This window comes from Caenorhabditis elegans, chromosome X (assembly GCF_000002985.6).
Source record: "Caenorhabditis elegans chromosome X".
Taxonomy (NCBI): domain Eukaryota; kingdom Metazoa; phylum Nematoda; class Chromadorea; order Rhabditida; family Rhabditidae; genus Caenorhabditis; species Caenorhabditis elegans.
This window is the reverse complement of record NC_003284.9, coordinates 2,760,932-2,772,037: the sequence shown is the minus strand read 5'-3', so window position 1 is coordinate 2,772,037 and position 11,106 is coordinate 2,760,932. Positions and strand designations below refer to the sequence as shown.

At 33.0% G+C, this 11,106-nt stretch overlaps 2 protein-coding genes and 7 non-coding genes across 10 annotated transcripts in view; 4 read left to right on the top strand and 5 right to left on the bottom strand.

Annotated features, from left to right (window-relative positions):
- Positions 1 to 24: 24 nt before the first annotated feature.
- F55F1.6 lies at positions 25 to 184 on the bottom strand. The gene has a single exon (NR_070563.1). It is a non-coding gene; the product is annotated as an Unclassified non-coding RNA F55F1.6 (non-coding RNA).
- Positions 185 to 1,246: 1,062 nt separating this feature from the next.
- On the bottom strand, positions 1,247 to 1,267 carry 21ur-11978. The gene has a single exon (NR_070562.1).
- Positions 1,268 to 1,977: 710 nt separating this feature from the next.
- On the top strand, positions 1,978 to 2,430 carry F55F1.2 (Transmembrane protein 72; the record flags this gene model as incomplete). Its single annotated transcript, NM_001373252.1, has 2 exons — positions 1,978 to 2,350; positions 2,408 to 2,430. The coding sequence occupies 2 exons, from the start codon at positions 1,978 to 1,980 to the stop codon at positions 2,428 to 2,430; spliced, it is 396 nt and encodes a 131-aa protein (NP_001359859.1).
- A 4,712-nt stretch (positions 2,431 to 7,142) lies between these two features.
- On the bottom strand, positions 7,143 to 7,222 carry F25H10.2. The gene has a single exon (NR_070561.1). It is a non-coding gene; the product is annotated as an Unclassified non-coding RNA F25H10.2 (non-coding RNA).
- Positions 7,223 to 7,864: 642 nt separating this feature from the next.
- On the top strand, positions 7,865 to 8,011 carry F25H10.5. The gene has a single exon (NR_070560.1). It is a non-coding gene; the product is annotated as an Unclassified non-coding RNA F25H10.5 (non-coding RNA).
- F25H10.3 lies at positions 7,986 to 8,128 on the bottom strand. The gene has a single exon (NR_070559.1). It is a non-coding gene; the product is annotated as an Unclassified non-coding RNA F25H10.3 (non-coding RNA).
- A 260-nt stretch (positions 8,129 to 8,388) lies between these two features.
- Positions 8,389 to 8,534, bottom strand: F25H10.4. The gene has a single exon (NR_070558.1). It is a non-coding gene; the product is annotated as an Unclassified non-coding RNA F25H10.4 (non-coding RNA).
- unc-2 (Voltage-dependent calcium channel type A subunit alpha-1) overlaps positions 8,512 to 11,106 on the top strand; it is a gene marked incomplete at both ends in the record, with an annotated part of 52,607 nt that continues 50,012 nt past the window's right edge. Inside the window, 3 exons of one of the 2 annotated variants that reach the window (NM_001368494.4) lie at positions 8,512 to 8,581; positions 9,529 to 9,588; positions 9,631 to 9,717. In NM_001368494.4, the coding sequence (NP_001355464.1) occupies positions 8,512 to 8,581; positions 9,529 to 9,588; positions 9,631 to 9,717 (217 nt within the window). Of the gene's footprint in view, positions 8,582 to 9,528; positions 9,589 to 9,630; positions 9,718 to 9,987; positions 10,049 to 11,106 lie in introns of those variants that run through there. The other variant, NM_001368495.4, reaches the window with a different exon arrangement.
- On the top strand, positions 9,778 to 9,906 carry F25H10.9. Its single transcript, NR_070557.1, has one exon. It is a non-coding gene; the product is annotated as an Unclassified non-coding RNA F25H10.9 (non-coding RNA).

Below are 11,106 nucleotides of genomic sequence, written 5' to 3'. Positions count from 1 at the left end.
GTTGGAAAGATGAACTATAAAGTCAGAAAAATGTAGAGTACAATGTATCAAGTTAAGCAAGAAAAAAACGTTCAGGAAAGCGTTTAAACTCAATTCCAAGACTCCTCGGTGCTCGTTTTTTTTTCAACGTCGGCAGTAAATGAGAGCGCAAGTTGAAAGGGCAGATGCTCTGAACGCTTTGCTTCTGTTCATCAAAGGGCATGTGTGAGTGACATTTGCGCGTGACTGATTGGATTAATTCATCAATAGGAGCAAAATGAGAAGACACTGGGGTTAGGAATCGTTGTGTGTGTGGAATACTAGTTTGAGAAAAGAAAATGTAACGGACACACATACAAATAAATTGGCTATTGAGATAATTTAAAGCAGAAATTATATTTTAATCGTAGAGTAGAGTCTTTTTGAAATATAACTGTGAAAAATTTATAAAATTTTCAATTATTCATAACTCTTTAATGATATTTTCAATTGTAAAATTGAATTCCAAATTAATGACGTCATTTTTAATATTTTTGGCTAAAGTTATTGGTTTAAAAAATTTATTTTTTATTCTACATTTGATTATAAATTTGCAAGGTTTCTTCACGTAAAAATGTCTGAAAAAATGACAACTGGGGTTTTAAACCAAATATATGAGAAAAATAAAAAATTACCTATAAATTTAGCTAGATAACCCGAAAATATAAAAAAATGACGTCACTCACTTCTGCGGGAGTTTCATTTTAATTCGTTCCTTTCTTTAGTTTTTGCAAAATTGAAAAATCATTAAAAAAACAATTAATAAATTTTATTATTTTTTTTACAATTTTATTCGGTCATTTGGGCCCAATTTCTATTATTTAAACCAAAATTATAGAATGAAAAAAAAAATTGAAATCACGTTTACATAATAAAAAAAAGACTTATTCTATATAAATATCTTAACGTGAACACATCCGATAACTATGCATAGTGATTGATTCGATATTGATGTGAACTTGTATAATTCCATCGGCCGGGGTTATTGCAGTACAGAAAAAAGTTGGGGCCGATTTGATTGGATTCTTCTAATACCTTCGGCCAAAAAAAAAACGAATCTTTTTTTTTGAATTCATAATTTATATCCTACTAGCAATCACTGTCGGTCGTCATTTTCCGGCCTTTATGTAGTGAGTGCTCTTGTTTTAGTTAATTAGTTACTTTTTGAAACTATCAAGAACTTGAAGTGGTACAGTTTTGGGAAAAGTGTTTTCAACTACATCTATGGTGCCAAAATGCCATAGTACAACTTTTCAATGTTTTTTTTTTCAATTTTATATAAACTGGCAAAAAGTGTTAATTATTTGTGTTAAAAAAAATTTTGAAAGCTGTTTTACAAATTTTTTCACTAGGATTTTTAATTATTGTGGTGCCAATAAATTATCAAAGTATACTTTATGTTTGAATAAAAAGTTTTACATTTTTGATAGCGTGATAAATAAAAAATAAAGTGTGAAATTTGAGAATTAAAATAAAAACGCTTAAGCGTTTCTGATGGATGGGAAAAGAAGAGTAAACAGAAGCCACGCAGTTTAGATGAGAATTCCATGAAATGAAATGAAAGGAAAAACCAAAGAAAAAAGGAAATATCAAGTGTCAAGAAGATGAGGATGAAGACAGCAAATGCCAGAGGCAACACCAAAATGAATGACCGTTTTTTTCTGCTCAAGACGTGCTCAGGCACTGAACAAAAATAAAAAATAACATCTGATGCATGACAACGACAACGACTTCCCAAACTCACTAGGAAGCAGGAAACTATCAGAGATTGAAAGCTATCGAGTATAGGACATATTTGAGTATACAAATACTTATTAAAAGCCCACACAAGTATCATGAAAAAGCACTGATGAGTTGGAAGCTCAAGGGAAAGAAGCCGTCGAATAATTAAGAGGCGTAACGGCAAAAAGGAAGAGCACTCTTTGTTGGTGTACCCCGGCGACGAGAAGCTCTTTTTCCATGTCTCTCCCCCCTCATTCAGTGAAGAAACCGGGCCGAATGCTCCAAGAAGGGGGTGCCCAAAAGAGCAACATTACGGACACACTACTCTTTTTTCGAGTCACCGAAAGAAAAGGGAGAAATGGCTTGAAAACGAAAGAGGAAATTCAAACGAAAACATTGGGAGGAATTGGAATCCGATGCCTATATTTCGCAATTTCGGCTTGCAAACTTGTGGTGGCATCAGTTCTGTTTTCAGAATTAATTTGCCTTCCTTTTTTTATAGCCAGAGGACCACCAGAATCTCGTGACAAAGCCACAGCCAATGTGACTTGGTTACTCATTAATCATAGAACTGGGAGGCATCGAATTGAAAAATATAACCGATTTCTTGGTAATTTGCAGTGAATGTTTTGTACAACTCTAAAAATAAATTGAGATTAATTTTTAGATATCGTGTTAAATTTCCACTGATGCTCCAAAAATTATTGTGAAAAATGTAAGTCCATGTGATTTTCAAAACAAAACAAAACGTATTTGATAATTGTCAGTAATATCCAATAAGCTAAAAGAATGGGGGGGGGGGGGGGGGCAAAGCTCTACTCTCTACCCTAAAAATTTTGATCTAAAATTGTTTCACTGCATTTTTGCACTACCTTGGAGCCTTGTAGAATTGCTCCACATGTTATTTTTTTTGCAAACTTTGTTTTTCAGAGCGTTTAAAAGTTGGTAAACAACACTCTGAGAGATTTTTGGAAAATTTTAATTTTTGTTTATGTCTGAAAATTTTTGGAGCCAATGAAATGAAAAAAAAATCTAAAGTCTCCAAGAGTACTCACCAACTTGCAAACGTTCCGAAAAACATTTCAAGTTTGTAAAAAGCATTTGGAGCAATTCTAGAAGCCTCCAAAGTAGTGAAAAAATGCCCTGAAACATTTTAAGATTTAAATTTTGAGAGGTTGAGAGTAGAAAGTGGCATATTTTTATGGTACACTTTCAAATAACACATGACTTGTTTCGAAGTCTGACGGTACAATTGAAACTTTTCTTGAGCATAATTTTTTAAAATGATTGTAAAACATCTCAGAAATGTCTGAAAAACAAAAAAACAAAAAGAAAAGCACAAAACATGTTAAAACACTTTCCGAAACTATAATGAAAAGAAGAGCATTAAAACAGCACTAATGAACATTTTTAGTTCACATGTAAACCACTTTTTGCTGCTCATTGCTTGCTCTCATACCTTTGAACGAAGACAACTCAAAACATGAGTGGAAAAGGGAATTATGGAAAAGAAGAAACGAAGGATTAGCTCAGTGAAAATATGAATGTCGAAAAAGCTAGAGAAGCAGAGATGTGTTTTTCCTGCTTATTATTATTATTTATCCTATCATAACACGATTTTTCAAAAAAAAAACAGCTATATATTTTTTTTTCCACATTATAATTTGGACTATTGAAGCAAAAAAGTGAAGTTTCACAACACCAACGACGTAAATTGGAGAATAAAATGAGAAATTGTATAATGCTAGTCTCATCGGGTTGCAAATGTTTTTTGTATTCTATGAGAACGTTGGCCACCAGGAAAATGCTACATTATGTTTGGTAATTTGAAGCAAGTTGGTGATTTATTGCTTCAATCTGTTAGGAGGCCAAATAAGTCCCGAGCCTAAAAAATGCATAAATTTTGTAGCTCTGTATAGATTTTTTCAAATTGTGAAAATTTATGGTATAAACTAGGACCTTCCATTTGACGGGAGTTTAATGAACTTTTCGGATTTCGAATCCACTTTTTTTCAGGCTTTTGCGTTTATTTTAAGCTTTAAAACGAGAAAAAAATTTTTGGGAAACTTTTGAGTTTTTTTTTTGGGAATTTATCAAGAATAAAGTTTCAAACTGTAAAAAGAATCATAATTTTTGTATTAAAAAGTCAAGAATTTCTGGGAAAAAAATTTGAAAAATTTTTGACGACGTACAAAAAATTAAACGGTTTTTTAAAAAAAGTTTTACTAAAATCCGCAAGCGCAATATTGTTCAAGCGCAATATTGGGTAAAAGCCTGAAAATAGTAGGTCCGAGTAGGGGTCAAAAGTTTTTGAAACTACTGTCAAACGAAAAATCATAGTTGATAACATAAGTTTTTGCATTTTTACAAAAACCAATAATAAACAAATAAATTTAAAAAAAAAACGTAGCAAAACAAGTTATAAATTTTGACCCGGAACTTATGTGTACCCCTAATAATATGGAAAATACGGTTATATACTGAACTGTATGAAATATGACAAAATAAAACGTCTAACTTTTTTTTTTGAAAAAAAACCAACCAAACGAAAGGTGTTAACAGACATCTTATCAACACTGGGAATACCAGAAAGAAAGTAATTAATCAAAAAAACCACGCCGTTTGTGATAATTTTTCTGCTGCAACGAAAACGGATAGTTTTTGGTTGTCTGTTCATAAATGTGTAGGCGGAAGCGCAAAGTGTGCGCGAAAGTAAGCAGTTGTTGCACAAAAGGTGGTACAAACAACAGTCGGATGTCAAAAATGCATGGTTGCATGTTTCCGTTTTGACGCAAGCGCCTAGGCCTCAGAGACCCAATTCGGCAGAGCGCGCGCGGAACAACAAGCGAGAAAAGGCTCTGTGAGAAAGAGAGGGGGCGCTGTCCGGAAAAAAACCGATTGTTTTGCGATTTGCACAAACATTTCATCCGAAATTCTTTGGTGGTGTCTGTGTCGGCAGCTGCTGCCCTCAACCCTAGTTCGGTTTCGATCCCATCCGTGTTTCGAATGCCAAAAGCCCAAAAACTCAAACCGATGAATGATTGCGGGCGGTGAAGAAGAAAAGAAAGCCATGACGAGTATGAGCTTATATTTGGGAACATGGGACTTAGACGCGGTCTCGTGTAGAGTAAAAGAGGTGCATACAAAAAAGGCTCACAAAGGAGCCAATGCCATTCGATTATTCAAAAGAACACCTGAATCATCGACATCGTATGTAGAACAAACAGGTTTGAACATAGCGCCAAGAATCAGTGTCTACTCGGTCAAATGTTAGTAAAACTTGAAAGTACTTTTAAATTTCTTCAAAAACCCCCAACGCTTCTTAACTTTTTAAATTGAAAAATAGGTTTGAATTACAAAAAAAACCATTTTTAAAATATTTATTTTCTTTGTTCTAATTTAAAATCTACAGTATTGCAAGCTTTAAGTTTCTACAAGATCTGTTAACTTTTTTTATTTTATTTTCAACTAAACTGGCCACCCCAAAATAGTTGTTTAAGATATTTTGCTGACTACTGAAGTGTAGGCCCGTCCAAAAATTAAATGATCTAATGATTTTATGCATTTTCAAGTTGTCAGTTTTGAAGGAAAATAGAAATTGGAAATTAAGGATTTTTAGCACATTCCTCACATTTGTCAATGTAGTTCAATGGACGGGAATTAATTTTTTTGCATTTTACACCCTCAAGAAATTTTTTCAGTTTTTTTTCAAAAACCAAGCATTTGATCTACCCGACAAAACAGACCGCAAAAAGAAACAACTACCATAGAAAGCATCCAGCAGGTAGATCACAAATATATTTTTTTGAAAAAGGTTTTGTGAGTTCCAAAAATCAAGAAAATCGAGTACGAAAGTCAAAGAAAATTTAAATGCAAATTGCAAAGAGGCTTTTGATGAACAATTAGAACTGAGTTTGCAAATCGACAAGCAGCTGACAAAAGATAAAATCTTGGAATACCCCATGAGACTTAGAAATAAAGTAAGGAATCGAAAGTGTCAAGAAAGTTTCATAATTACCGGTTGAGAATTCGGCTTCCTTCATTGAGTAAACATAGAAAAATGAATGGAAGACGTCGGTTTGGATGAGTTTAGAAGAACGAAAACGGGAACAAATATGGTTTATGATGAGTAGAAATTTCTTAATACATGTTTAAAGGTGGAGTAGCGCCAGGAAAACGGTTAAAAATTACTTATATGATGCCTTGAAAATCACTTATCATAGTACAAATTTTCAAAAAACATTGTTTTTTTTTAAAATTTTTTGAAATGTTCATATAATCCAAAAGTGACAATTATTTAAAACAAGTAAACATAACACTCGAGGAAAACTTTCTTTCAATCGACGATTTCCGAAAAAGTGGTAAAAGTTATGATTTTTTCCAATTAAAAAAAATTTCAAATGTAAAATATATAAAAAATGTATCAAAATATTTTTTATTTTTTTAACTTTTATATTGAGTCAATAAGCATTTTGAAAGCAATTTCTTCACCTCATCTCACTGCTCATAAGATTTCAAAATTATTTTCTCAGAAATATAAAAACACTAATGATAAAATGGGTGTGGTGGCAAATAAGATTTAAAATGAATCGAAAAAGTGATAGTGATAAATTGATAAATCTTATGTAATGCATATAATGAGATGTGCGTATAAATTAATAAATCACATAAAAATACTTGTTTTTTGTTGTTTAAGCGTTTTACAAAAATCTGAAATCAGGACCTAACTACATACCTTATGAAAGGGGCTTTAGCTGGCAATCGAAAAAAGTAGAATTAGTGGAAAAGTAGACTTTAAAAATAACTGCTATTCAAATCTCATTTATTTCGGATGAATTCACATTCCTTCTCAAAAAGCAGCAATAGGGGTGACCTTGCTTCAAGTTTCCCGCTTTCTTCCGTTTTCCTCGGGAGAAATTTTGGAAGAATGAAAATGAAAGTTTAGCAAGAAAAAAAAAACATAAAAAATTGGGGACACCGAGAGGGTAAAAATTATTATCTGATTGGTATTTTTCTAACCGTGACAAAATTTAAAAAAAGAAAGAAACTAAATAGTTTCAGTTTTTAGATTTATTATTTTTTCTATTTTAAAACCAAAAACCGCCGACTGGTCAAAAAATGTTGAGAGCAAAAAATGAAAAAGAGATGTCTGAGCATTTATTTTTGGTTTTCTTTGTAGTTGAAAGTTCTAAGACGTTGAAGAATTCTTTTTTTTTCGTGCTGCCTCGTAGTTCAATTCATTCCACTTTTTAAAGTTACCGTCTTGAACTTGAAATATGTAGAAAAATTAAATTTTGACGAGTTTTGAAAAAAAAAACCTAAATATGGGGTAAAATTGGGACAACGGTCAGAAAGTGAAAAGCCGGGGGGAGATTGCGCAAATAAAGGAAACACCCCTATAGAAAAAAGAAAACCGTATTTTTGGTTAGTGTTTGTTCTATCGTTTTGCACATCACTGCTACCGAACATCCGCATGAACTTGCACGATTTGCGCACTGGCTTGTTTTAGGGAACAACGACCGTCGAAAATTTATTGGCAGACGCTGAATTCGTGAATTCTATGGCACGTGACAACTCATAAAAGTGTTCATTTTTACCTATTATCTTTTTTTTTAGTGTGAGCACTGATAACAAACCTCGTACATTAAAAAAAAAATTTTAACCAGATGAAAAGTCTGGAAAAATTTTTTCAGTGTAAAAAACAATAGCACAAATCTAAATTACAGACTTTAAAAATTTCTAAACACGCAAAAAAATTATTCAGGATGAATCAAGAAAATTTCGCAATCATCTTCCTATGCATAGCCGGGAAACAACCAAATTGAGTTAGTCGGGCTTGAGTAAAAGGAAAGACATCACACAAAAAGAGAGAAAGAAAAAAAACTTTGAATTTGAAATGGATACTGAATTCAGATTAAAACAGAGGGTCTCGTTTCAGTAGTTTGGCGTTTGAAAAAACATGAAAAAGAGGAGCAAGTACAAAAGTGTGATGGGAATGTCGAAACATTGATAAGGAAAAAGTAGAAATTCACAATTAAACTTCTCACAGAAATATCTATAGGAATATCTAAGGAACTTTTTGTATCGAAGATAATGTTTTTCACAAATTGTTCACAAAATACAATGATGTTTTAATTTTAAGCTTTTAGTCAAGTTTTTTTGAAAATTGTTGACAATGGGCCGAGGTGGCGGCCAAACCCAAAAAGTGCGCCAAAAATTTGAATCAACCCACAGCCTTTTTTGATGGCAGAAAATCAAAGGCTTGGTGTTTTGAACCACGATACCACGAAATGATAGTTCTTTTGCCGCAGCCGACACTTTCCGAGTTCCGCGCCGCGCTACACAGGAGGCGGATGTCGCATGGTAGAGTAGTAGGGAGGTATAAAAACCCTAATGTAAATGTAATGTAATAATGTATTATATAACAAATCTGTTTTTCCATGCAATTGAATTAACATGATCAATTTTACAACAAAAAAAAAATTGCCGAAAAAATCAAAGAAATTCAATCGAAAAGTTCGGCCAGTCAAAAATGTAAAAAACAGAAAAACAGAATTAACCTACCTGACAAAAAAGATGCTATAATTCTGAACAATAACTTTAGAAGCTGTCTGATTTGTGCTCATCTTCGCAATACGGCCCGTGATCGTCGTAAATCTTCTGTCCACAATGCTCAAGTCGGCATCCTTTATTGCAACCACATGTTCCAACTAACCCATTCTCTAAACTTTGCCACTTTTTAATTTGTCTGCAAACTCGCCAACATTCACAATGAACCCACTTCATCGGTCATCATACAGACCAACAAAGACAAAGTATTATCTACCATTATCCAGAACTCGTGAGTTTAGTGATGCAGTGCCAAACAATTCAGAGAAAATCTATTCCTATGAGCTATTAAGCAATAAAGTTCGAGCTCTCACATGAAGAAAACTATAAAAATGTTTGAGTTCCTAAATTTATTTGTAGTGTTTTCTGTTTTGCGTTACCCTTTTTCCGAACTTGTTTCTTATCATAAATTTTTTTCTTCAAATATTCGGTTTTATTATTTGAAATTTTCAAAAAATGAATGCCAGTTATTAAAGCAATTTTGAACAATATATTTAAATACATTTATGTCGTGATAGCTGTATTAAAATACATGTTTTTAAAAAATTTATTTTGATACAGCTGTGACGTCATTTTTCTTCCCTTTCAGTTTTCCGACATTACTTGAATAACCCTATAAAACGGTCCTACAGTATTGAAAGAATGCCATAGTAAACAATTTTTTAAAAGTTCTAAATTTTCTATGATTTTCTGAAAACTGGTAAAATCTCAGTTTTGCCTCAGTGAATTTGGAGCGGTGCTTTACCAAATTTGAAACTCAAAACTTGCCGAGCTCGGAAAATGCGGCAAATTGGGCAAGTTTGTCATTTTGAGCCAACTAAGAAAAATGTGTCAACTTTTTTATATTTTTGGTGCACCAAGATATTGAATTTTTAGCACAGCTTGATTTTTCGATAAAATCCGTAATACAGTCTCTTTATGGCCTGCTTAAATTTTTTTTGAAATAACTTAACTATGCTGTTTCACTAGATTATTTGGAACAAAATCAATAATTTCGGTAAACATTTTTTGTCCCATTTTCCGTACCTGGCAAGCGGCAAAGTTGATAAATTTGCTTTTCACTTTTATACTATACTGGCGTTACTTCACTTTTAATTTAATTATCTGAATCTACAAAAATTTAAAAAGTTTCTAGACTTTTAATTATTAGTGTCATATGTTAATCATCCATTTTCTCAGCTTCCCATCGAAAACCAAAGACGAGTGCAACATCGACGTATTCCGCAGAAAAATCAGGAGGTTTAATATGCAATTCTATTTTCTAATATATTATATCTTCAGATGAGTCTGTAACGATCAACATTGAATTTTCGTATCGATCGCAGTCTTCCGGGACGTCAACCCTTCAAAAAAACAGGAAACCTTCAGGTAAACCTCAATTATTCATGAGTGCACTTTTTTTTGTGGTTTTTTCGGGGCTGAGACTTGCTCTTTCAAAGCCTAACAAAAGTATTGCGCTGAGATTGAAGGAGGTGGGTGCCGGTGGAAACACTTGCTCGGTGTTTTTTGTAGATTAGTGAATGAGCAGGGAAGAAGTTGTCGTTCAAGCTATGCACATCCCATAACTCATTATGTAGCACTTTTTCGTGTCTCCCTTCAAATGTCCTTGGAATTTGTGATTCCTATTCACTCTGCGGAATGTTTGTGACTATTACAAGTACCACTATTCCATTCAGTTCTTCAACAGTTTCATTTCAAGGTAAGTCAAAAAATATGAATTGGAAAGATCGAGGAACAAAAACGTGTGCATAGTTTAGCGCTTAGCGCTTCTAAATTAATATAAACGTGTGTGTCTCTGCTTTTTCATCCGGAATGAATGCAGCAACAGAGGTCTTCTAAGATCAGGTTATGTATGTGGAATTGAAAAAAAAAACTGCAGCTAAAATTATATTTTCCTTACAAATTCCTGGAATTTTTGCTGGAATTTTTCGCGTGCCTTGGTGTTCTTCGCGGTGTCTACTCCCACATATTCTGGAGTGAATCTGCTCCGTTCTTTTCTCCGTCGTCCATTCACGTCAGTATTCTTTGATGCTATTATTATATTTTTGTCAAGCCTATGTGTTCATCATGCTTTTTTTTATTATGCTCTTCTCATTTGCTCTCTATACGAAACGAGTATAAGATACTCAGGAATTGAAACTTTCCCACCGCTCCACTTCTTTTTTTTGTTTCTTAGAGCCTGGAAGTTAAAAAAAAACCATGGCTTACTGATTAATGTGTCCAATATTAAAAATTAATTTTTTTTTTCAAAAGCTGCTTCTAATTGAATTTTTAACCGTACATATAACATATAAGCAATCTTTCAAAATAGTTAAAAGGAATAGTTTATGAATATTCAGTGACAAAATAATATATTTTTATCAACACGACTCATTTAAGTAGAACTTCCATGTGGGCGCCGGTTAGACGCCTCCGGCGACCGGTGAGTTGCCTTAAACATCCCGAACGTGTCGGCCGCTTCCAAAATTTGCAAAATTTCATTTTAAAAAAAATTTCAACTTTTTGAGCCTACGATGTTTCAATATCAATACTTGAAACATATTTAATCACAAAAATCGGACGACTTCCGAAAAAGTGCCAAAATGCGAAATGTTTCAAATTTAAAAAAAATCATTAAATTTAAAAAAAAATTTTGAATTTTTTCACTAATAAGGTCGTTATTGTGCCATAAACATGTTTCAACCCAACTTCCTCACTGGCACTACTCTACCCTTAATCAGAAAAATAGTGCTCTAGAACTTTCATAGGTCTATTTAA